Here is a 21,982-nt window from a genome sequence, read left to right as displayed (position 1 = left end):
TCGATTCTACCTCGAAAAACTACAAAGTCATGTGCACTAACTATGCATGCACTGCTCAAACTTTTGGGTTGGATTCACCTTGTCTTCCATCTTTGCCTCTTTGTTTCTCTCCGGACCTTGCAGTGAAATCCGTAGAGTTAGGGGGTATTTGGTTCCACCTTGCTAAACTTTAAACTGCCAAACACCTTTGCTAAAACTTGCTAAAGTTGAGTTGCTAAAGTTTAGCACTTTAGCAAGTTTTTGGTTGCTAAAACTTGCTAAAAGGTGGGCTGGACAACCTATACCCCTCATTTATTGCTTGTCTCCCCCCTCCTGCGCACTTTTAATAAGGGTAGATAGATCTTTTTACAGCTCATTAAATGCCTTTTAGCAAGAGTATCCAAATAGTTTTTGCTAAAGTTTAGCAACTTTTAGCAACTAAAGTTTAGCAAGAGGAACCAAACATGTCCTTGATGGATAAAAATTAACGAAGCAGCTAATAATGGAACTATTATGTCGTTGTTTAATCTTTATGTTTAAAAGTGCTAGCATTTGCATAACGGGCGTGTGGTCACACTGGAACTGCTTCGCAAGCAGACCCACTTGTTAGTAACCACGTCAGGGTCATCGAGCATCTGCATTCTGATTTCTTGTTAAAATTTGTTAATTGCTTTTTACCAAGGGTGATTCCATTTTACATTCTTCTTATTCTGTTTCAGTGATTTTGATGCTGTGCATGTTTGATCTGGGAAATTGTGGAAATCAAATTTATAATTGGGTAACATCCTAGCAGTGTAGATGTGTAAATATAGAAAGCTTCAGCTACAATTTTTATCTTGAAATCTTCATTAGTACTCCCTTCGTTCCAAATTGTAGGTCGTTTTGACTTTTCTAGGTTCGTGCATATTATTATGCATTTAGACATACACTATATCTAGATTTATAATAATATTTATGAACCTAGAAAAATTAAAATGATCTATAATTTGAAACGGAGGGAGTACGTCATGACCGATAACGTTGTCTTGTAAGCATCTACGTACAATGTTGCATTGTAAGCATCTACGTACTCTTACTCCATAATCCACACGTCTCTGAGCTAATTTCATCCTGAACCATGACCTGTTTTACTAATTCCTAGTATGTGCTATATATATCGATGTAGGGTAAGCAACAGAAGGGTGGATTTTGGGCTTAAGAATGCAGGGATTGAAGCTCACTAGTTTTAACTAGTTTAAGTTAAATTAGTAAAAGGAAATTCATCTCCCCGTTGATGAAACTTCATGTTAATACATTCTGGTTATGATCATTTTAAGTTAGCAGTTGTGAACCTTATCCAGAGCTTTATGTAAACACAGTGAATTTGTACGATGCCTACACCTAGTTTATGATGTAGTTTAAGAATGTGCGGCTGTTCATTCCATCTACAAGTTCGCTTCGGCTATTTTGTGGCCGTAAGATCCTGTCTCCCTCGGGAAATGCTTTGCGCCCTATGCCGCTTTGGTTGTGAAAGAACACAACTCAGTTTCAGGTTATGGTTAGTGAAAACGTAGTGACGAACTGATGATATCAGTTTGAGTAGGCTTGAATGTTTAAAAGATATCTCACCTCTCAGATACCTCCTTCTGGGTTATATTTTCAGCAGCTAGGTTTGGCGGGGCGTGCCATGACGAGGATTCGACGAGTTAGCAACAGCTTTGAGTCAGATTCGTCACTCGTCAGTCACAACAGCAGTGTCATATTCGCCAACCAGGCGACCACAAACAACACATTATACCAACCAAACATACAACGTATGCCAATTCCAACCATAATCCAATAGAATAAATGTGTATCCATAGCACTCTAGTTCATGAAACGAGTGGAATACAGTGTCACCGTTTGCAAGCATTACAACACACTATTTTTAGAACTGACAAGAGATAAAGTTAGGGCTTCAACAGCACCCCCCAAAAAAAGGGGGGCAGCTTGTGGATCGAATAACAAGAACAGATTTCCTTTTTCTGTGTACATGAGAGCACAAACTCTGAATATGTTTTGCTCTCTTCTTTCGACCACTGGTGTCACCCAGGGTAGTTCCCATCAGTGGCAGCTCAGCAAAAAAGATCGAGCGGCCACTGAGGAAATGAATGGATGGATATCTAACATAACCTATACTAATGTACATGTGAAGAGTCTCTCCGTCTCAGGGTTAATCCTAACAGTAGTATACATCGTGCATCCACGGCAGAAGGAACAGCATGAGCTTTGGGGTTTTACCCAGCATGTGACTTGGCCACACGGCGTGAGCACCTAGCCCTCTTCTTAGACAGGCAACAAGCACAGCCTTCAAGCAGCTCAAGGTCCTCATCGCAGGTCAGAATAGAAGCCAGCTCTGGGTTCTCCAGCAACATCTTTGAAGTCAGAAAACCAGCAATAGTCCATGTCTGATAAGATCTTGATTGCTTCCCAATGAACCTTCCAGACCGGGTATCATAGTACTCCGGCCACTTGTCGTCTGAGAGTCTGTCCTCAGCCACAGCAATGGCCTTCCGAGCCAATTCTGGTCTGCCCATTTTTATGCACGCCAATGTGAACTGTAAACAGAAACAAGGATTAGTCATCAATGATCTACAAGCATGAAAAGGAGCAAGAAATTTGAAAACATTGCAGTGGTATCTACGTACCTGCCACAACAGGGTTGGCCAAGATCCACCATTATGATATGACCATGGGCTGCACATGCACGGAATGGCTAGATGTCAACAACTGATGCGATGTTTAAGAAAGAGAACTTTAATCTTAAAAAATAAATAGAGACCCACAAAACGGAAATATCACAAACCAAGAGATGCAGGAAGACAAAGATTGATTCAACAGGATGCTTACGTGTTCTTAGGATCACTGCCAGTAATAATGCGCCATTCATCATCTTCCATTGCAGGATAGCATATCTTGAGGGGCATATTTGCTACAAGATCATCCCACTTTTCTTCAATAAGGCTAAGAATTCCCTCAGCTTGTTTTGGAGTAGTTAGAGATGATGCTATGGCCCAAAGGTTGCCAAGAGAGAAGAACCTAAAATCCATGTGAGCTGGCTGCAGATTCCCAATAAGGTAACCTCCTTTCTCAGGAATCCAGTCAACAAGCCAGGAAGGGATTTGCTCAGGGTAAATGTTGAATTTGTTAGTTGCATCATGGGAGTATTCTTCTGTCTTGTATCTGTATATCTCATTTATCTTCTTCATGTCAACCCAGTAGTATTCTCTTATATGAAAGGACAATGCACTGAGCCTGTTGTTAACGGCACGGATGAGGTTTTTTGACCCATCATTCACAACAAGCATTTCTCGTGAGCATCGTAAAGCAGAGTAGAACAAAGCCTGAGTAACAGGAAAGATTTCGTAAGTACAGATCTTTAGCTGATATGCCAAAAAGATCTAGGTTTGAAAAACAAGAATAGCTAAGTTTTTTTTCTTTTGTCAAATTAAACTAGTCCTGCTAGCTAAGCATTTTTCTTTTGTCAAATCAAACTAGTCCTGCAAAGAAGAAAAGAATTGGTTCCTACATGGCTGCATTTTTTTTTGTATTAGTGAATAACATTCTACACCATTATTTCAGGATCTAATCAATCGAGCCATAAACAATTAGGTTCTACTTACTTGGATTTCAAGAGGATGTCCATGTATTCCCATCCTCCTGTCTATCATGCATGATCCATCTGTAACTAGTAAAGTTGGGAACATGTCGAACCCATCAGACAAACACAAACTCAGTATCAGTTGAATTCCCGTCTGCACATCAACTCTTTCTAGCAAATCATTGTCCCCTGTAATCTTGCAGTAAGCTCTCAGCAAAATAATCCACCACAGTCCTGCCAACAAATAAATGGGGTTAAAATAGCAGAATGAAGATGCATGATAACAATAATTTGAAAGCAAAGTCTTATATGCTGCTTATGTGGCACTAGATACATACCAGAATCGACAGGAGCTACACGGCCGATAGCTGCCTCACCAAAATCCGGGTCCAAGACCTCCTCAAATCCTTCATTGTTCTCATCAAGTGGTACGGTCCTAATCTTGAAGCTGGCTGGCATCAATCCTTGCCCAGGGCTGTAACAGTCAACAGTTTTCTCCCAGCTCTAATCATAAAAAAGAGAGCAATTATTAAAGCCAGCTCAAAAACTCATATAAACAGGCAAACAGAGAGGAGTTCAGGAACCACAAAATTCTCTTTTATTCAGTTTAATAGTAATTATAAGTGTTACTACTTGGTGGTATAGATCAAGAGAAGTATCATTACATGGTCTTAATACATTTGAATCAACTTTCAGAATCTTCAGAGAAAAATGTTTCATGTTCCTGTCATCATTTTGGTATTGGTTTCAGCCATCTATCTAGTTCAACAAGAACAGTGCAATTACAAACACTCTCTATTTACAGAACTAACATATTGCTAGTCAGCAGAATTGCTAAAGGATAAGTTAGTAGTAACTGTTCATCTCAGACTTTTACCATCAAACCTTAACTGCACCTGCTATCTAATTTTATTTATTCAACTCAGATTCTCAGTGTTCTGCAATTTACTGGCATGTAAAGCAGTACTGAGATCTTGTGGTGAAATCTGATACTTATTTGAAGGGTGAAAGCTCACCGAATAGGCTACAACACAAGACCCTGTCTACTTCACCGCACTATTATACGAAAGCGACATAATTACACGGCAAAATAGAAATCTTATCTCTACATCACCCACAGAAAAGAAATCTGTATAGAAATCAATTTCAGACCTAAATACCCACACGCTTGTACACATTCCGATAAAATAATGGCAATTTTCGCTCATACAGATAAATAAACGACCCGAAATGATAGTAAAAAAAATCCTCAAGTATCTCCTGGCGATGCAAAATTCGGTGTGCTCTTCCCACAACTCACAGAAAAACCTGACGTGCACGCCATTAACACCACTAGTTCTCAGATAGCACTCAATTCTTTTGGAATTTTAAATTTGACCAGACGAGGAACTAAGCAGGATCGGAATCGGCCGAGAGATGCTCACCTGAAGTTGGAGAGTATGGAGAAGGAAATTGCGGACGATCTCGGTCTCGCCGCGCATGAGGAAGGCGAGTGCAGAGGGCACGAAGTCCCTGATGAAGACCTGGTCGTAGTTGAGCGTCTCCGTGCACTCGGGGTCCTCCGCCGCCACCGTCCCCACTGGCTCGCCGCAGTAGCTGACGACCGCCCTCCGCAGCAGCCTCCATGCCTCCCTCTCAGTCTCCGTCTCCTCCCTCACGGGAGGCGCCGGCGCCACCGCCTCATCGGCATGGGCCGCCGCCGCGTCCTCGTCCTCCTTGGCGGCCGGGGTCTCAAGCGGGAACGAGTCCGGGAAGAGGACGCGGTCGAAGAAGGGGAGGTTGCCGGAAACGGCGGCGCGGGGGTCGGAGGGGATGTGGGTGGGCGGGGCATCCGGGCCGGTCTGCGAGGCCTGCGACTGCGACGCCGCAGATACCAGGAAGGGGAGGCGCCGGCCGCACGGGGGGTGGTGCGGGTGGGGCAATCTGGGGAAGAGCGGGGTCGCGGTGCCCGCCGCCGTCTTTGACGTCGCGGTGGAGGCGGACGAGAGGAGGCGCCGGCTGCACGGCCTCACTGCTGCGGCTGCGGCGGCGGCGAGCCCCATCGGGGTTTGACCATTCATATGGCAAGCTCCGGCGAAGGGCCCGTGAGGGAGGCGGAGGAACTTGCAGGGGGCTACGCGCAAAAGGGCAATACAGGCAAGAGGCAACTTTTGGCAAACACGTGGTCGGCGAGGTTTGATCTGCGAAATTGCAAAGGCTGGTACCGTCTGGGTTAGGTGGGGAGGCAGCAGAAGAAAGCGTAATGGAAGGGGGAGCGGGGTGGGGGCGGGCTTTTATAAAGATCGGAGAAGGTAGTTGGTGGGACCCACCCTGGTTTTAAAGTGCATGTTTTTTAAAAGCTTTTTTCATTTTTCCATGCCCATTGGCTAAATGGGGAAATTTGAATTAGGTCATTGCCCCTCTTTAGATTTTAGGGATGGGTGAATTTACCATCGTGGGAATCGTGTATTATATATTTTGATTGATTTATGTCTTCTTGCAGTACAACTAAGTAATTAACGATGTTCTATTTTTAGACAGTCAGTGCATGAACTTCATATATGTGCGATTGGTGACATATTCTCATGCAAAAAAAAACAGTGGGTTATACGCCCTATTGGATTATGTGGGTGTTTTTTATGATGCATATGTTATTCTTTTCTGATGTCCAAGAATATGAACAGCAAGAAAATGGCATTTGTTTAACTTTTGTTGTTTGGCATTGATATGCGCCTTAGTCCGCCTTTCATTTTAGCTTAGTAGGGTTTGTTATTGAAAAGGGTATCATTTCACTCAAATTATGTGAAAAAAGCATAGCATCATTTGTTTTTTCTTCTTCATGCTTTTTTAGTGAACAAACTTCAGTTTAGCTTTGCACCTACTTATCTCAAGTTCTCAACCACTACCCTTTGTTTTATGACGTTTGCTTCTCCACTTTAGAATGGAGATAGGTGAGTGTCCCTTAGTCCAAAGTTGAAATGAAGTGGCACTACTTCACAGTCAGTATGAGCATAGTAAACTTGAGAAATATGGGTGGGAAAGTCTTCATGATATTTGGAGGTGAGAAAGACAGAATTAAGTTAATGATACTAGTTTCCACGCACAAAAAGGCATAAAATGTTAACGAGTCTTGGTGTTAGAAAGACATGTATTCAAAATAAACAAGTGCTAATTCTCTTCAAGAAAAATAAACACGTAACTTGATGTGTGATTTATTTCCGAGCACCATGTATTCCGAAGGGTGCCAAACTTCCAATACAGTGGCACAAACAAAACACGGCTGTGTCCATCGTGGAGAGACTTTTGCACTCAATTCTATTTTATTAAATTCTTGTTTAAAAGAATCAAATAGGATGAATCGAAATAAGAACATATAAAAAAGATCATAGAGAACCAGGACAATTATCAAAAGTTCCTCCTAAGAATCGTGTTGGGTACACGTTCCTTTCCTTTCCACTCTAGGATCAGAAATCCAAGTTCCTCTTTTTTTCCCAGTGTCAGAAAACGTATAGGGTTGAAAAAAAAATTCGAAACATTATAGGGGCGAAAATGAAGAGAGGGTATTCCTACCATTGCACCCCTGGAAAACAACGAAGACCTCAGCCACACCGAGCCGCCCTTCCAGGAAAGACGAGAGCGCGCCCGCGGACAGATCTCGTGCGGCGGGCGGGATGCCGCGACCCGTCGTATCGGAAATACTATACGGAGGGGGAAAAGAAATTCTAGTAACCGAAAGCGTGTCGGGGGGGAAAAATAAAAAGAGGCGCACGCCACCGTCACGATGCGATCGCTGCCTGCTAGCTAGCCGCCGGCAGGTAGAAACCCCGCACGCACCACGCTCCCATCCCGTGCCCGTCTGCTCTCACCGACGCGTGGGTCCACTGAAAGACGTGTCGGAGAAGAGGAACCTGTTGGCCCACTTGTAAGCCATTATCCTGTCGACCCAGCGTGTGCACGGAGCATTTTTGAAGCCAGTCCGTCCCTCCCACGTGCTGTTGTGCACCGCCCACCGCTCGCGCCCCGAAGCCGTGAGCCGTTTAATAATCGGCCGATATTTTTTACCAGGAGCAGATCCAGCCTCTAGATGTGAATCTAACGGATCAGAATCCGCCGCGCGTCCACATCGTTCGAACGGTTTTAATTTTTTTGTATTTTTAAATTATAGTTATGTACTGTACAAGTCCAGTGGCCTGCAGTGACTGAAAGGTCTTGTCTACCCACTGGACGCGGTGCCGTGGTGGGTATACGAGACTGCCATGTGGGGCCCTACGGTCGGCGTCCACGGAGCTGAGCAACGGACACACATATGGGGCGGATAAGGTGGTCGGTAGGAAACTAGGAGGGAGAAAAGAATCCTCGCGTACGGCGAAATACATACGTACTTACCGTATACATGCGCTTTTGCGACTTTCCGCTTCCTTTTTCCTCACAATAACGCGTCTCTTTTCTGTAAAGAAGAAATGTTCCGCGCTGTAGAAATTTTCAATCTAAGATGGTGCGATCAAGTCAAAAAAATTAATGACAAATTACTATAATACTCTTTTTAATTATGTGTAAATCTATTTAATTTTTTATAAGCAAAGTAAGAAAGGAAAGTACCTTGCAAGTACTACTGGTACTTTAAAACCATTGTACTCGAAGAAGGGGGAAGAAGGAGCCCTCACTGTGGTGGCGGCAGAACCACCCTCCGGAGTCGTCGCCGCACACCTCGTCGTGCCGATAGCCGCAGCGTTCCGACCTTTCTGGCTTGCCACCGAGTCATGCAAGAGAGAAGAGCAAGGGGAGAGAGAGAGTGTGGCGCATGAACGTTTAGAAAGGAAGGAGGAGTAGTGAATGATGCGGGTCCCATGCATGTGGGTGGTCTCCCGTCGGACGAAGCTTCGCAGAACCTGCGTGTGTCACCAGCGAGCGCAGAATCAGTATTGCGGTGGATTTTATGCATCTGTGCATATAAAATACCAATGCAGTGGATTTTATGCATCCGTGCATATAAAATACCGGTTTTGAAAGTTTCACCAAATGTACAAACTCTACTTGGCGACTTCCAACAATTTACCAAAATCTAACCTGACTTTGTTCAACTCACCCTACCTTTCATAGATCTAGAGACACGTTAGTTTACTTTCCCTTTTTGACTTTGGCTGGTAACGTGTCACCCCTGTCCCATTGAGCACAGAGGGATTTGGACACACAACTGATCACCGCATGTGCCCACATGGTAGGATCGATAGTGCACGCATAATCTATATCTTTCATTAATATATAATAATCAAATTTATGAAATCAACATACTTTAATATACTTGGTCATGTGTTTAGGATATGTCTCCTATATTGTGGGATATTGGCACATTGCTATGCATACAAATGATCCTATTATCAGCAATAGTGCGGTTCGAACGATTCTATATGGTAGCGGAAACAAGATGACAATTTAAGAGTCTTTCCTTCCTCCTTTTCTTCCTCTCCCTCATTTTTTTCTCTTCCTCCTCTCGTTGATCTACGTCCAGTAGGGAAGGGCACACCTGGAGAGAGGAATTGGAGCCCCCCAGCCCCCTTAGATACATGCTCAGAAAGTATTTTCCAGTCGAGTCATCTAAATCTGAAGTCACATTTCTTTCTTTCCGTTGGCGAGAAACCTGAATTTGAACTTTGGCACACTGGCTAGCACCGAGCCAAAAAAAATAAGGGGCCACCAAGAAGAAAACCGGATAGAACTTCAAGTGGATAAGGCCGGTTGACGTGGCAGGCATTTTGGACACCTTTTCTTTAGCTGGCACCAGCCTTCTCCAGCCAAGACATTTTGCTTCCTCGGCAAATGCCAAAAGTGGGCCCAAAATTCAGAATCCTAGCACAAAAAAATCCAAAAAAGAGGGGGAAATGAATTTAATTTTCCCCACTTCATGCATGTTCTGTTGCCATTTCTAAGAATTCTTAACCTGAGTTTGGCCCACAATGGCTAGCCCCAAAGCATAACAAAAACAGGAATAAAAAACTAAAGAAAGAAATTTTATGGCATGGCGTGGCTGGCATTTTGGACACCTTTTCCTTCAGGCGGCACCGAGGGCGTCCAGCGTGGGTCTGACTTGTGACCATGTGGACTCTTTCTCCTACCCGCACAGACGCACAGTCTCTCTCTCCTAGCCCTATGTTCTGTGCTACGTGTCCTCTCTGCTCAAGAACCGAAGCCGACCAGCTGGACACTCGTGAGAACAAGATTTCCCAAGTATTCGCTTACCGAAATGCTATTTTCTACCAGAAAATAAATTGAAAAAAATGTGGACGAGAGACAAGAAAGCGACCTGTTTGGAACAGAAAAGCTCAGAAATGACACGGTGTGACAGCGAAACTTGGCACAAAAAGGATTAGCCCTTCATCATGTGCCCATAAACGATTTCGCGTGACAAATTTTGTGGCAAGGAAATTATGGGAAATTATAAGTAATATAAATTCAGGTGAGAACGACCTCCGACTGAGAGAGGACAAAAATGTTTGCTGCATGTTCAGAGGCTTGTGTCTCCGGGGCTCACACGGATAACGTCCGACGCGGATCGATAACGCTGGGGACGCAGCGACTTGGCTAAGAGCCGTGGTCTGGTCACTGTTCTTGGATTTCACAAATTTGCTGGGATTTTGCATACAAACTCAAAAAAGAAAAGCTTCGCTTTCAGTGACCCCAAAAACGTGTGAATAATCGTCGTGTGTTTTGTCTTGGGGAACGGTTTTATCTTGGGACGACGCATCAAATATCTACAGTAGCACACACGGGACGTCGCTCGTGGCGATTCTTGTGATTCTGAAGCACTTTTGGGGCGAACAAATATCAAAGATTTATATTGCAAGGGCAGCCAACTTCCAGGAAATGTTCACACGGTAGGAACGAAACGAACATTGTGCGTGTGAATTCTTATAGGGAGGAAAAGGTAAAAAACGAAAAACCAGACCTTCGTCTAGAAATAAATAGAAATAAAGAAGCGAGATCACAACACCAAAAGACGAAAAGACTAGTCTCAGGCACTGCGAGTATATTTGTCTTGGCATGTTTTTGTTTTCTTTGAGACATATTCAGTAGGTAAGGTATTCATTCATACCGATTCCATGAGACCATGCAGTTGTGCAACTGCAAGTGGATGTTGGAAAGATCTCTTGGTTTTCACAAAACTTTACAGTTCCTTCTAAGCAAAAGCTAAGCACAAAATTGGGCTGCCTGACCGTGACCAAGCAGAGTTTTCTTGGTCGCAGCAATCTGAGAATGTTTCAGTTTCTAGAACCAAGAATCGCGGGGATATTTGTCTTGGCATATTTTTGTTTTCTTTGAGAGGTATTCAGTAGGTAAGTATTCATTCATACAGATTCCATGAGGCCATGCAGTTGATGCAGCTGCAAGTGGTTGTTGGAAAGACCTCTTGGTTTCCGCAAAACTTTGCAGTTCCTTTTCTAAGCAAAAGCTAGAGCAAGCAGAAAAATTGGGCTGCCTGACCATGACCAAGCAGAGTTTTCTTGGTCGCAGCATCTGAAGTCCGCTAACTTCAGCTCTGACGTTGCCCATTTTGAAACAGCTCAAAATTACAGTCAAACAGTCTAATCACTAAAAAAAAGGGCTTCCGGTATAGCACAGAACGTTTCTAGTGACCAAGAATCGCCGGTGTAACTGTATATGTACCCATTCCATCACAAGCAGAAGATTTTGCAGCTAAGTAGCAACACAACACCATCAATGAGAAGGCCAAACCAGCTTCTAAGTACTTCAGGAGCTAGTGAGTGCCGACTACCGAGAGGTGCTATTCTGCATGTAACTATAGTCAAAACCATCATCTTTGGAAACAGAAGACCAAACGATGCCAAGGGCATCAAGGGGGGCAGAGCAATGTATAGGTACGGCAATTAATTAGGTAGAATGAACAAAATGAAAATGTGTCATCATCTTATCAGTAAATTGTACAGCACTATACGTGACACTATGTCATAGGTGTTCAGAGTTCAGACACCAAATGCTGACTGCAGATGTGACCTGACGCTCCCTGATAGAAGGGCATTCTTAGTCCAATCCTGGATGTTCTTCTTGGCATCTGCAATGTAACCATAGCAATACTTAGAATGGATGTGTAACATGTGTAAAGAGTGTAATGAAATTGAAGTGGCCTAACATCTTTGATGACCCAATAAAGTGGATCATGTGAGATGTTAGATAGCTACATATATTAAGTCTAAAGCTGACAGCGTGAAGTAACAAGATAGCATGTATCCATTGATACGAGATGTATTTCAGAGAGGGGCGCTCCAGTGAAATCAGTCACATGCTATATAAACTGGGATAGCTGTGCCATAAGAACAAGACTATTTACTTAACTATAAAAACATACAGGCTAAAGAATGAACCACATAAGCTGATCAATGTAGCATTACACACGAAAGCAAAAGAATGATAGCTTCAGGGTTCACTTGTTCAGGCTATGGTAACAGATCCACACAAGAGCAACCCACATTACTTTGCTACTTGGAATTATACTTTGCAAATAGTTAAACAAAACTTTTGAAGCAGTAGCTTAGAGAGATATAATGGTACGTAATATTGCATCATTACAGGCACAATTTAACTATGTAATGCCATTGAAGTAGCCTAACATCTTTGACGACCCAATAAATTGTGTATAGCTCATGTGAGATGTTAATTAGCTACATGTTAGGTCTGAAGCTGACAGCATGTAACAGCAAGACGGCATGTATGATGTATCTATAGATAGGGGATGTATGTCTGTGAGGGTATGAAAGCAAAAGAAAGATAGCTTAATGGTCAGGCTATGGCAACAGATCCACACGAGAACAACCTATGTTGCTACATGGAATCATACTTTGCAAATAGTTAAACCGAAGTTTTGAAGTTGTGGCTCTGTTTCTACAGGGAAAAAACATACAACTCCGCTTTGACCAATTCATAGGAAATTCATGTGGTTTATTAAATAATCACAACTTTTCTAAATTGCTAAATCAAGCAACCACAACATCCTTCAACAGGGTTCAAGTGAATGTGCTTTTTACACGAGAATACACACCTTTGTTGCATTTGGTGAACCCAACAATGTTTGCAATGCTGAGACTCAAGCAAACTCCAATAACAAGAAGGTAATCTGCTTGAAGTCTGATGAGCGAGAATATCCCAAGAATAATCCATGCAGCAGCCTGAAATATGGGATGTATTGTTGCTTTACAAACATTCTAAAAACATGTTGAAAAGCTCTATGAAGAACTACTAACCAAATGAAACATATTAAGCTCAAAGATATGTATGGGAATGGGAATGGATATGAATATGATAACTATCAGAGGTTTGCCGTGTTGTTTTTACACCTCTCTACCTCCCATTTAATCTATTTTCACAAGAACTGCACTCTATTTCAAATTTGTTCTAATTCCAAATTACGCAAACGATGTTCCGTGAATCCTGTATGAAAATGAAACAGTTCAGAACACATGCGCACTCATACACATGAAAAAAGTAAAAGAAAACATTACAATGATGCAACTAGTCCATTTTACCCCCAAAGCAGCAAAAAACAGAACTATGACCTGGCAGTGCTTAATTGATATTTTTCCTAGTGTCCATACCAATCTCTTTGCATGGTATGGGATATGCAGAATGTGCTTCCTGAATTCCCATACCTAAACTTAGCTAGGAGTCAAGGACTCAATGATGAATTGAAATTATGTTCTTATGAATCCTAACTGTATTTCCCAAACAAAATATTCATAAACAGTGTAGATGCAATGATTCTAAAGTTTGGACATTACACTTGCTTTGCCTAAGTATCAGGATAAGACATGACCCCAACTTCCGTTCCCACTGTAATAGCCAAGCATCCAGATCAGCTCAGGCCTAACTCCACTCTGGAGAGACCAAGCCTGCTAGTTACTACTACTTGCTAGGCTTTGCACAGTACTTTATAAAAGTGGGCTCACGGGAACTGGGTGTGTGGCCCGTTGAGCCTGGCCCGTTGAGCCAAGGCCTCACAACTACTGTTTGCCATGTTATACCACTCAATTCATGTTATGTTCCAACCCATGCAATTTTATGTCAAAGTAACATTTGTTTTCACATTTTCCTAAACTACAGTTTTTGTAGATGAAAGAAGATCGGTGAAGTATATAACTGGTTTAGCACAATATGTGGAAATCAGACATATGTTCGTACTGTATAATGAAACAAAAAAAAAGAAACAAAGTTATACAACCTGCGCTTAGGACATAGGAAGTTATTGCATTCAATTGAAGAGGTATCTAATGCTACAGCACATCTACGCATACCCAGATTTCAGCTCCTTTTCTTTTCTGGTGGAAAACTTCAGAGCTACCAGCATTCAAAGGAAATAAAGTTTACAATAATCATGCACATTTTTTTCCTCGGATACACAGGAGTACAATAAGTCAATAACCATGCACCAATAAATTACAACCAACATCTCCCAGAATTCCTTTGAGCCTCATCAGCAAGTAAGAAATATAATTAGCACTTTATATGCATCACTAGATCAGTCCTCTCACAAACCTGCCACATATTTATTTCGATAGTTTTATGTTCAGTTCCAATTTTTCAATGCACCCAGCATGCAGATTTGAAGCAGACAACTTAAAACATGAAAATTCATCTAATAGTACTTCATATGGTTCTTTTCCATATGCATTAGATGTAAAAGAGTGCCCTCAACATCACTTACAGCCAAATATAGAGTCCACCAAAACAGCCATGAGTCCTTCTTGTTCATCCTAGCCAGAGACTGCAATAAAATGGCTAATTCAATTTAGGAGTCTTAACTTGCACCATAACAGAAAAAAGGACGACAAGAAGGAAAATGCAAACCTCTGCATCAAGGCACTCAAACTTCCAGACGCTCTCTCCCTCGTCATTAATCTCATTCCACCACCGCAGTCCGACCAGTATCCTTCCACTGACATTCTTCACAACCCAGAAGTCGAGTGCTGCGAGGAGCACCGTGATGACAAAGATGATGACGAAGTTGTTCACAAACAGCGCAGACAGTATGTAGAACGCCAATGCCGCTGCCTTAACAGAGGAATAATCAAAATCAGCCAAAACCTAGCAACAGTTCTGCTGCATATAAGATCAGAAACTTCAGGCCGGTTACCTTGAAGAGGACATGGAAGAAGCATGTCTTCGGATTTGCATAGTTCTCAGTAATCCCCTGAAACAATACAAGCACACATATTATCATCAGTAATTACCTCCATATACACCCCTAAAACCCGAGTAAGCAGAAGATGGTTTAGCAGTGGACAGGTAGTCCAATACTCCAATCCAAGAAAAAAAATCAAACTGCACCAACTTGTCGTATAAAATAAACCCAGATGACGAACTCGGCTATCCGAACGACAACAATTTCATAATTTCTTCTATCAATCTTATCCGATAAGATCCAGACGCGGTCCAAAGAAAGCCCCAATCTGGACTCAGGACCAAACTAACTGTCCAATCCGAGAAATCCAGAGATCCAAAGCGATCGTGAGTCCAATCCAAAACCTAGAGGTGGAAGGGGAATCAAACTGTTCGATCCGAATCTTATGCACGGAGCAAGAAGAGGGAAAAGGGGCGGAGCTATAACCTGGGGTTGCTGATCCATCGGACCCTTTCCCCGCACCTAGCTCTCGCCGGGTGAACTTGGTTTCCGCTATGATTCTTCGCCGGATCTTACTGGTTTTCTAATGGCGTTTGCTTCGCTTTGGGGGAATCCCTCGCTATGGACGAGGGAGACGGCGAGGGTCGATAGTGCAAGTTAGATGAAATGGAAAGGGGTGGAATGAAAAATGTATTTTTGTCGAGAGGTTTGGGTCGCAATATATTTTTTAAATGAGGGTGGCTTGCGAAACTGATAACCTTGTAGTGCCTTTTGGCCTATTTTTCGAAAAAATAATGATCTGCCACTTCAAAATTTGCTATTTTTATGAGTTGGGTTCCGATTTGTGCCAAGCCAAAATTAGGGCTCGTCAAAATCAAGGCTTGCCAAAATTAGGGCATGCCAGAGTTAGGGCAAGAAATTTTGGTATCCATTTGGTTTGGTGCCAATGCATGCTAACCAATATTTTCCACACTTTTGAATCTCACCAAGTTTCTAGTGACTTGCCTTAATTTTAGCTCTAAACATTGGCATGCCAATTTTTGGTAATGAACCAATTGATAGCCAAAATTTTTAAGCACGCCATAGTTTTGGTTGGGCAAAAATTAGAACCCAACCAATCAGGCCCTTACTGGCCATGTCAAGAACACATAGGATCACCTGGGTAAACAACCATGGGATAAATTGACAAATGATGAGAAGCCAATCTTTGGAGTGGCAAAGTAGTATATCTTTTATTTAAGCATCAAGCATTTTATATTATGGGAGTTTTTAAGATGCATCTTCATTTTATTGTGAGCCACCTAGCAAATTTATCAAAGGATATTGGACACGGTGATTGATCTAGCGCGTCAATAGAGTTCTCCTTGGGTTAAAATTCACATAATTTGACTACTTTTGAAAGTTATATGAATTATTTATGGCATCAAAATACTTTTAAAAATTATTGAAATAACTAATATTCCTAACATCAAATTCAATAACTTATTAAATTATTTCCTAGCATAAGTTAGATAGAGAATTATATCAAGCATGGGAAATTTTAGAAGAAACTCATAATTCTATATGTAACTTATGATGAGAAATAATTTTATAAATTACTACATCCCATTTGATGAATATTGCTTATTTTCTCATCATTTTTAGAAACAATTTTAGTGCCATAAAATTTATATAATTTTCAAAAGTAGCCTAATTTGATGAATTTTGAATTGAAAACTACAAAGGTACATTGGAGTTTTTAAGAAAATTGGTTCATCTCTATTTGTTCTATGATTAGAAAAAGTTTCATGATTTTTTAAGGTGATTTTGTGGTCGTTTCACCCGATTTAACTGATGGTAGTGAGAAAAATGTCAAATATAGAATGAATCTTAGAACTCAGTGTCGTACACTATCGGGAACAATCAATTTGCCAAGTGTAAGGGGGTTTGTCGAGTGCAATCCTTCGGGCACTCGGCAAACACTCGGCAAAATAATTGCACCTGGCAAACAAACTCTTTGCCGAGTGCTGCAAAAAAACACTCGGCAAAGATGTGGGTTTGTCGAGTATTTTTTTTGGCACTCGGCAAACAAGCTCTTTGCCGAGTGTTTTTTTAGCACTCGGCAAAAAAATAAGTTTGCCGAGTGTTTTTTTGGCACTCAGCAAACAAATAAGTTTTTTTCCTCTTCTGATCTTGAAACTTTTTTCTACTCTCCACATACGACATGTGATACTCCATGTTAAAATTTGGTATATTTTTGGATCTGTTTGCTATATTTAATTAATTTATTGCATTTCGAGAAATTTTTTATTATAAGTCAAATTTGAACTGCAAGTGATTCAAATAATAGAATAAAATGAGTAGAAAAATGATGTTCATGTATTGAGTCCAGTGTGAGATCTTACCCAGGAAATGAAATTTTTTTTTCAAACATCTTGTTCTGGAAATACAACCACGAACGTGTGGCCTAATGGTTTTTAAATTCTAAAAAAAGCGAAGTCTGAAAATCATGAGATTTGTCATGATGTGACGATATCATACGTGGAGGCTGTGGTAAAAAATTGAGAAGGTTTCGCACATTTTGTCACGTATGATGTTTACAAACCGAAGTATCTCAGAAAAAGAATCATAGCATTGAGAAGGATTCAGTAAGATTTGGAGTCAAAGTGACGGTCGATTTGGGGTTTGACTTCAAAACTTTTTGTATACGCAATAGAGACATAGATTGTTTCATGTGAAATTTTGGTAATTTTTTGGAACTGTTTGATAATTTTAATTTATTAAGTGCAATTATAGAATTTTAATTGATATAAATTGAATTTGAGCTATAACTGCATAAAATAATGGAATAATAGTCGTAGAAAAATCAAATATATATATTGTTGAGTGAATTTGACAAGGTATTTTCAAAGTGCATCGGAACAAATTTTGAAGAACACTTATGGAAAAGAAGGAAAAGAAGAAAAAAAGGTTTGCCGAGTGTCCCACATCTTTGCCGAGTGTCCCGATCTGGCACTCGGCAAAACCACATCTTCGCCGAGTGCCAGATCAGGGCACTCGGCAAACTCGAAACCATATAAAACAACCGGTCGCCGCCCCTTCCCCTTCCACGGGCCTCCCATCCTTCCCCCGACCGCCGCCCCCTCCCCTCCTTCCCCGGCGCCGCCACCTCTCCTCCCTCTCTCGGCGCCGTCCTAGAGGGCCGCCGCCGCCTCCTGCCCGACCTCCTCGCGGCCAAGATGGGCCTCCCATCGCCGCCCCATATCTCCACCCTCTACGGCACGGCAGCCGCAAAGGCTCGGGGCGTCAACTTCGGTGAGCAGTACGGTGACCGCAGGATCTTCCGCATGGCCGCCGTCGGGCAGCAGCTTCGCCTGGCAGCCAAGGCCGACGCCGCCACGCCCAAGCACGTCCGCTGCGGGATCGGGCGCCTCCTCGCCGACCGCATCGCCCGCGTCATCTCTGTAGGAGCTGTACGAGGCGGAGGTGAGGAGGGTAGCGGTGATGGGGGTGGTGCCACTGGGGTGCGCGCCGCGCGTCATGTGGGAGGCGGGCGGTGGCGGTGTTTTTTTTTATATTTTTTGAAATATTGTTTGCTGAGTGTTGGTTTGAGCACTCGACAAGCCTTTTTGCCAAGTGCTCGACAAAAAACACTTGGCAAAGACAGCTTTGCTGAGTCAGGGTTCGTCGAGTGACGTTTGCCGAGTGTAATACTCGGCAAAAGTTTTGCCGAGTGCTTTTTTGCCTTCGCCCTGTGTCCGGCACATGGCAAACCTGGGAAATCCGGTAGTGGTATAAGGGACATAAAGTTTTTTAAGCCAGGATGGAATTGAGTCATGTTCTAGTGTCAAGTAAGGAAATTTCTCTATATATAAGATTTAGACATTGAGTTACACATTCAACAAGACCTAGATATTATGCATTATGATTCTAGGGATGCATATGACATCTCCTATGGTTCTAGGCCATATTTTCTAGCTATTTTACCCGGAATATGTGTTTTTCTACATCTCTTGGTAAAGATAATTTATGCCATGCCATGAGATCAAAAACGAGCAGCAACCAACAAGTTAGGGGGCGCTCTGTCTATATATATTCCGAGGGCTACCTACACATCTACAGTACTTCTATGCAATTCACACACGACTTTTTTTTTCCTTGCAAACCGATCGAACTGGATATTTCACAATCATTAATTGATGCTGCAGTACAAAAAGTCATGTGTGTTTTGTTGTTAAAATGGCTCAGTGCCTTGAATTCTTGAACATGCAACGACAGCAGAAGAACATGTTTAATCAGGTGTTTCATAGCTAGTACTAGCAGATTACATGCCTATGCCCTAGCACCAAACTCCATGTGACCATACGTACTGCTGCGCTGAGCAGCTGCTAGGTGCATTCCTAAGATCTCACATTCCCAAGGCCTCACTGTTCCGTGGGATTGAGCATTCACAAGATTTGGTGAGGGAGGAGGCCATGCATGTCACGTTCGCACTCCTCATCACATAGCGCTTATTGCAGCTTGTTTAGCTTCCGTGTGCTTCCCGATGCCCCCCACTCTAACCAAATATAGCACACTGCACAGACATATCTAGCTAATTTCTTCAACTCAAGTTTCGTGGTGTCTTGAGATTATGAGATATGCCAATGTCATGGGAAGCTCTGTAGCTGGACTAGAAGGGAAAAACATGGCGATAGCTATATAAAGAGAACCACAGAAAGGTTAATTTAGCGCCATCGAAGGATCGGTAGAAAAGCTCTGCTTTTTGCATGTGCTCTTTAGCGCCATAGCATTTACTGGAAAAGCAGTCCATCATCCTGTGTGCTCCTGCAGTCTGCAGTGTAGGATTTAACCTCATCAGTTGATATGGTCAGTGCAATTCACATGGCTTAGCGGTTGGCATTGGTGCCAATTAATTATCATAAAGCAGAAGAAACAACAAAGATTGCAGTCAAAAGGATGCTGGGAGCCTAAGAAACAACACCAAAATGCTATGTTTTAGAAGGATTGAATCATACTTGCATATGAACATGATAGCTTTGGAGAGAGTGGAACGAGACAATGCTTTGTGATTAGCCTAATAACTTACTTAAAAGGAAATAAATTTGGACGCATATTTAAAAAATGTTGGAATTTATTGACATATATAAAGGATTAAAGGTACTTCTAGGATTAGAAAAAGGAAGTAATATTGGACATGGTCCTGAACCCCAGTATTGCCCAGTTTAATTAGTCAGTGTTGCACCATAACTTGATGAACTGTAGCACAGTAATTGCGAATTCTTTTTTTGTGAAACAATATCAGCTTTGTATATCCAATGTATAGCAAGTACATCTGGCTTCAAGTGCTTATGTTCAAATGTATATGTACATTATCATTTCGTTGTTAAAATGCCCAGTTTGGTTGACCCTAGCACGAAAGATCTGACGAAGAGTGGGAGCCAAATGTTTCGATATCAGTAATGCACTATCAGGAAGACCATTTGAGGTGGGCCCTGCTGCTCACTTACTGCCTCTCTCCTGTGTTCATCTCCACCACCTTTTGGAATCCAGCCTCTGAGTGCTTCAAGGGCTGCGCCAGCTCTTGAATACTGCCAGGGTACTAGCTAGGACTGGTTCCTATGTTCTGAGTTCTGTCTCCCCAACTAAGCTGAAGCGAACTGAGCCTAAGCTCGGGAAGCTGCCAAAGCTTGCACAAGTGCTTGCTCAGTCCATCTTCACACCTGCGCTCCTGGTGCCTCCCGCTCTTACGCGTAAAACATCTACCAAAAAGATGCACGTATCTGCTAGCTGATTTCTTGAAACTCATGCTGCTTTAACCTTTTTGATGTCATGATATGCGGTGGGAAGATCTGTAGCTGGGCTGCTAGAAGCCTACAAGCAAGGTGAGTGAGATCAGCTATATATATAAAGACAGCCATAGAAAGGGAAGCCGAAAAAGACTAGACACTATAGTATTTCACTGGGAAAAACTGCAGAAGAGGTCTGCTTTGCATGTGGGCGATAGCAATTTTACTGGGAAAGCAGTCCACGCCGTTCTGATTGTTCAGTTCATGTATGCATGCTTGTTCAAGCTTGGCATAAACTTAGGTGAGATTAGAAAACCTATAATTCAGTGTATCAGCACAAACATGACTACTACTCCTGACGGTCTGATTGCCATATGTACTTTTCTCATTTGCTTTCTTCTAACTATCTGCAACATCCCTGCCTGCTTGTGAAAATTTTCCACATACAGTTGATCACGAAGTACTACAAATTTGTCTGTGGGACACGGCGAAAGCATGATTTTGTCTGCAACACATCGCCATAATTGATTTTGTCTCCAACACACTGCAAAAAGCATGTTTAATGGTCTGAGATAGTGCTCCTAAGCAGTGGCGGAGCTGGGCCAGGCTGACGCCTAGGGGCCACTAATGGGTTAAATAAAGGTAGCTGGACCTGGGCCTTTAAGCTACAGTATCAAAAATACCGGCCCACGACTAGGGCCGGGCCCTATAGGCTTATATCCGATACATAAAAAAAATAATCAACTTATAACAAGACATCCATATATAGTAAACATTTCAATTATCAAAACAGTAACCCTTGACTCAACAAGACACATTTTTTTAACTATATACGTGTAATAATGAGCTATTTAGAGCAACATTAGAGTTGGTGAGAAGAAACTGTCATCAATCAACTCGAAGCATGGAAGAACTAATGAAACAGATTATCTACTCAGCACCGTGATACAACTTGGTATCAAAAGATGAGAAGCAGAAGTAGCTGTTTGTAGGGTAAAGTGGGAGTCAAATTGATGGTGGCATGGTGAGAACATAACTTTACATTGAATAAATGTAATTTTATGCTTTCACGTGGTCAAGTGCTACTTAATTCTTGTCATATATTGTGGTATCCGTGCACCACCATAGCTCAACTTAGGTCCCGTTTTCTTCCGCTGACTTATTTTTAGCACCCGTCACATCGAATGTTTAGATACTAATTAGGAGTATTAAACGTAGACTATTTACAAAACCCATTACATAAGTGGAATCTAAACGGCAAGACGAATCTATTAAGCCTAATTAGTCCATGATTTGACAATGTGTTGATACACCAAACCCTTGCTAAGCCGGAGATACGTAGGCTCAGCCCGCCTTGACAACTCTCCAAAATAGGTAGAAGTTTGACGACATCGATATATTCTGCTGGGTTGCGAGTGGAAAAATGCACGCCAAATGGGCGGAAATGCCAGCTCGCCCGTCGATGAGATATAGTGACCATGCTACATGCCTATATTGCCTAGGACGATG

General features: G+C 42.2%; 2 protein-coding genes and 1 pseudogene across 2 annotated transcripts; 1 reads left to right on the top strand and 2 right to left on the bottom strand.

Annotated features, from left to right (window-relative positions):
- Nucleotides 1-1,987: 1,987 nt before the first annotated feature.
- On the bottom strand, nt 1,988-5,840 carry LOC101764755 (neutral/alkaline invertase 1, mitochondrial). The gene is made up of 6 exons (XM_004968624.3): nt 5,023-5,840; nt 3,937-4,102; nt 3,621-3,832; nt 2,848-3,341; nt 2,646-2,694; nt 1,988-2,555 (listed from the first exon to the last, which is right to left on the bottom strand). Exons 1-6 carry the CDS (start codon nt 5,656-5,658, stop codon nt 2,235-2,237), a joined length of 1,878 nt encoding a protein of 625 aa, XP_004968681.1. The 5' UTR covers nt 5,659-5,840; the 3' UTR covers nt 1,988-2,234.
- Nucleotides 5,841-11,270: 5,430 nt separating this feature from the next.
- LOC101764352 (Golgi apparatus membrane protein-like protein ECHIDNA) lies at nt 11,271-15,377 on the bottom strand. The gene is made up of 6 exons (XM_004968623.3): nt 15,192-15,377; nt 14,718-14,774; nt 14,432-14,635; nt 14,289-14,348; nt 12,630-12,756; nt 11,271-11,645 (listed from the first exon to the last, which is right to left on the bottom strand). The coding sequence occupies exons 1-6, from the start codon at nt 15,207-15,209 to the stop codon at nt 11,557-11,559; spliced, it is 555 nt and encodes a 184-aa protein (XP_004968680.1). The 5' UTR covers nt 15,210-15,377; the 3' UTR covers nt 11,271-11,556.
- Nucleotides 15,378-17,866: 2,489 nt separating this feature from the next.
- On the top strand, nt 17,867-19,192 carry LOC106804338 (annotated as a pseudogene).
- The last annotated feature ends 2,790 nt before the right edge of the window (nt 19,193-21,982 follow it).

Source organism: Setaria italica, chromosome V (genome assembly GCF_000263155.2).
Source record: "Setaria italica strain Yugu1 chromosome V, Setaria_italica_v2.0, whole genome shotgun sequence".
NCBI classification, from domain to species: Eukaryota; Viridiplantae; Streptophyta; class Magnoliopsida; order Poales; family Poaceae; genus Setaria; species Setaria italica.
This window is presented reverse-complemented; position numbering and strand designations above follow the sequence as displayed.

Bases quoted from the DNA above. Each gene is read 5' to 3' on its own strand.
- LOC101764755 (XM_004968624.3), bottom strand. From the start codon at position 5,658: ATGAATGGTCAAACCCCGATGGGGCTCGCCGCCGCCGCAGCCGCAGCA. The intron at 3,833-3,936 runs GTATGTATCTAG...ATTTGTTGGCAG, and splicing joins TGTAGCTCCTGTCGATTCTG to GACTGTGGTGGATTATTTTG. The intron at 3,342-3,620 runs GTAAGTAGAACC...CCTGTTACTCAG, and splicing joins GACATCCTCTTGAAATCCAA to GCTTTGTTCTACTCTGCTTT.
- LOC101764352 (XM_004968623.3), bottom strand. The intron at 12,757-14,288 runs GTAAGTGATGTT...CCCATATTTCAG, and splicing joins GGTGGACTCTATATTTGGCT to GCTGCTGCATGGATTATTCT. The intron at 11,646-12,629 runs GTGTGTATTCTC...GTTACATTGCAG, and splicing joins GTTCACCAAATGCAACAAAG to ATGCCAAGAAGAACATCCAG.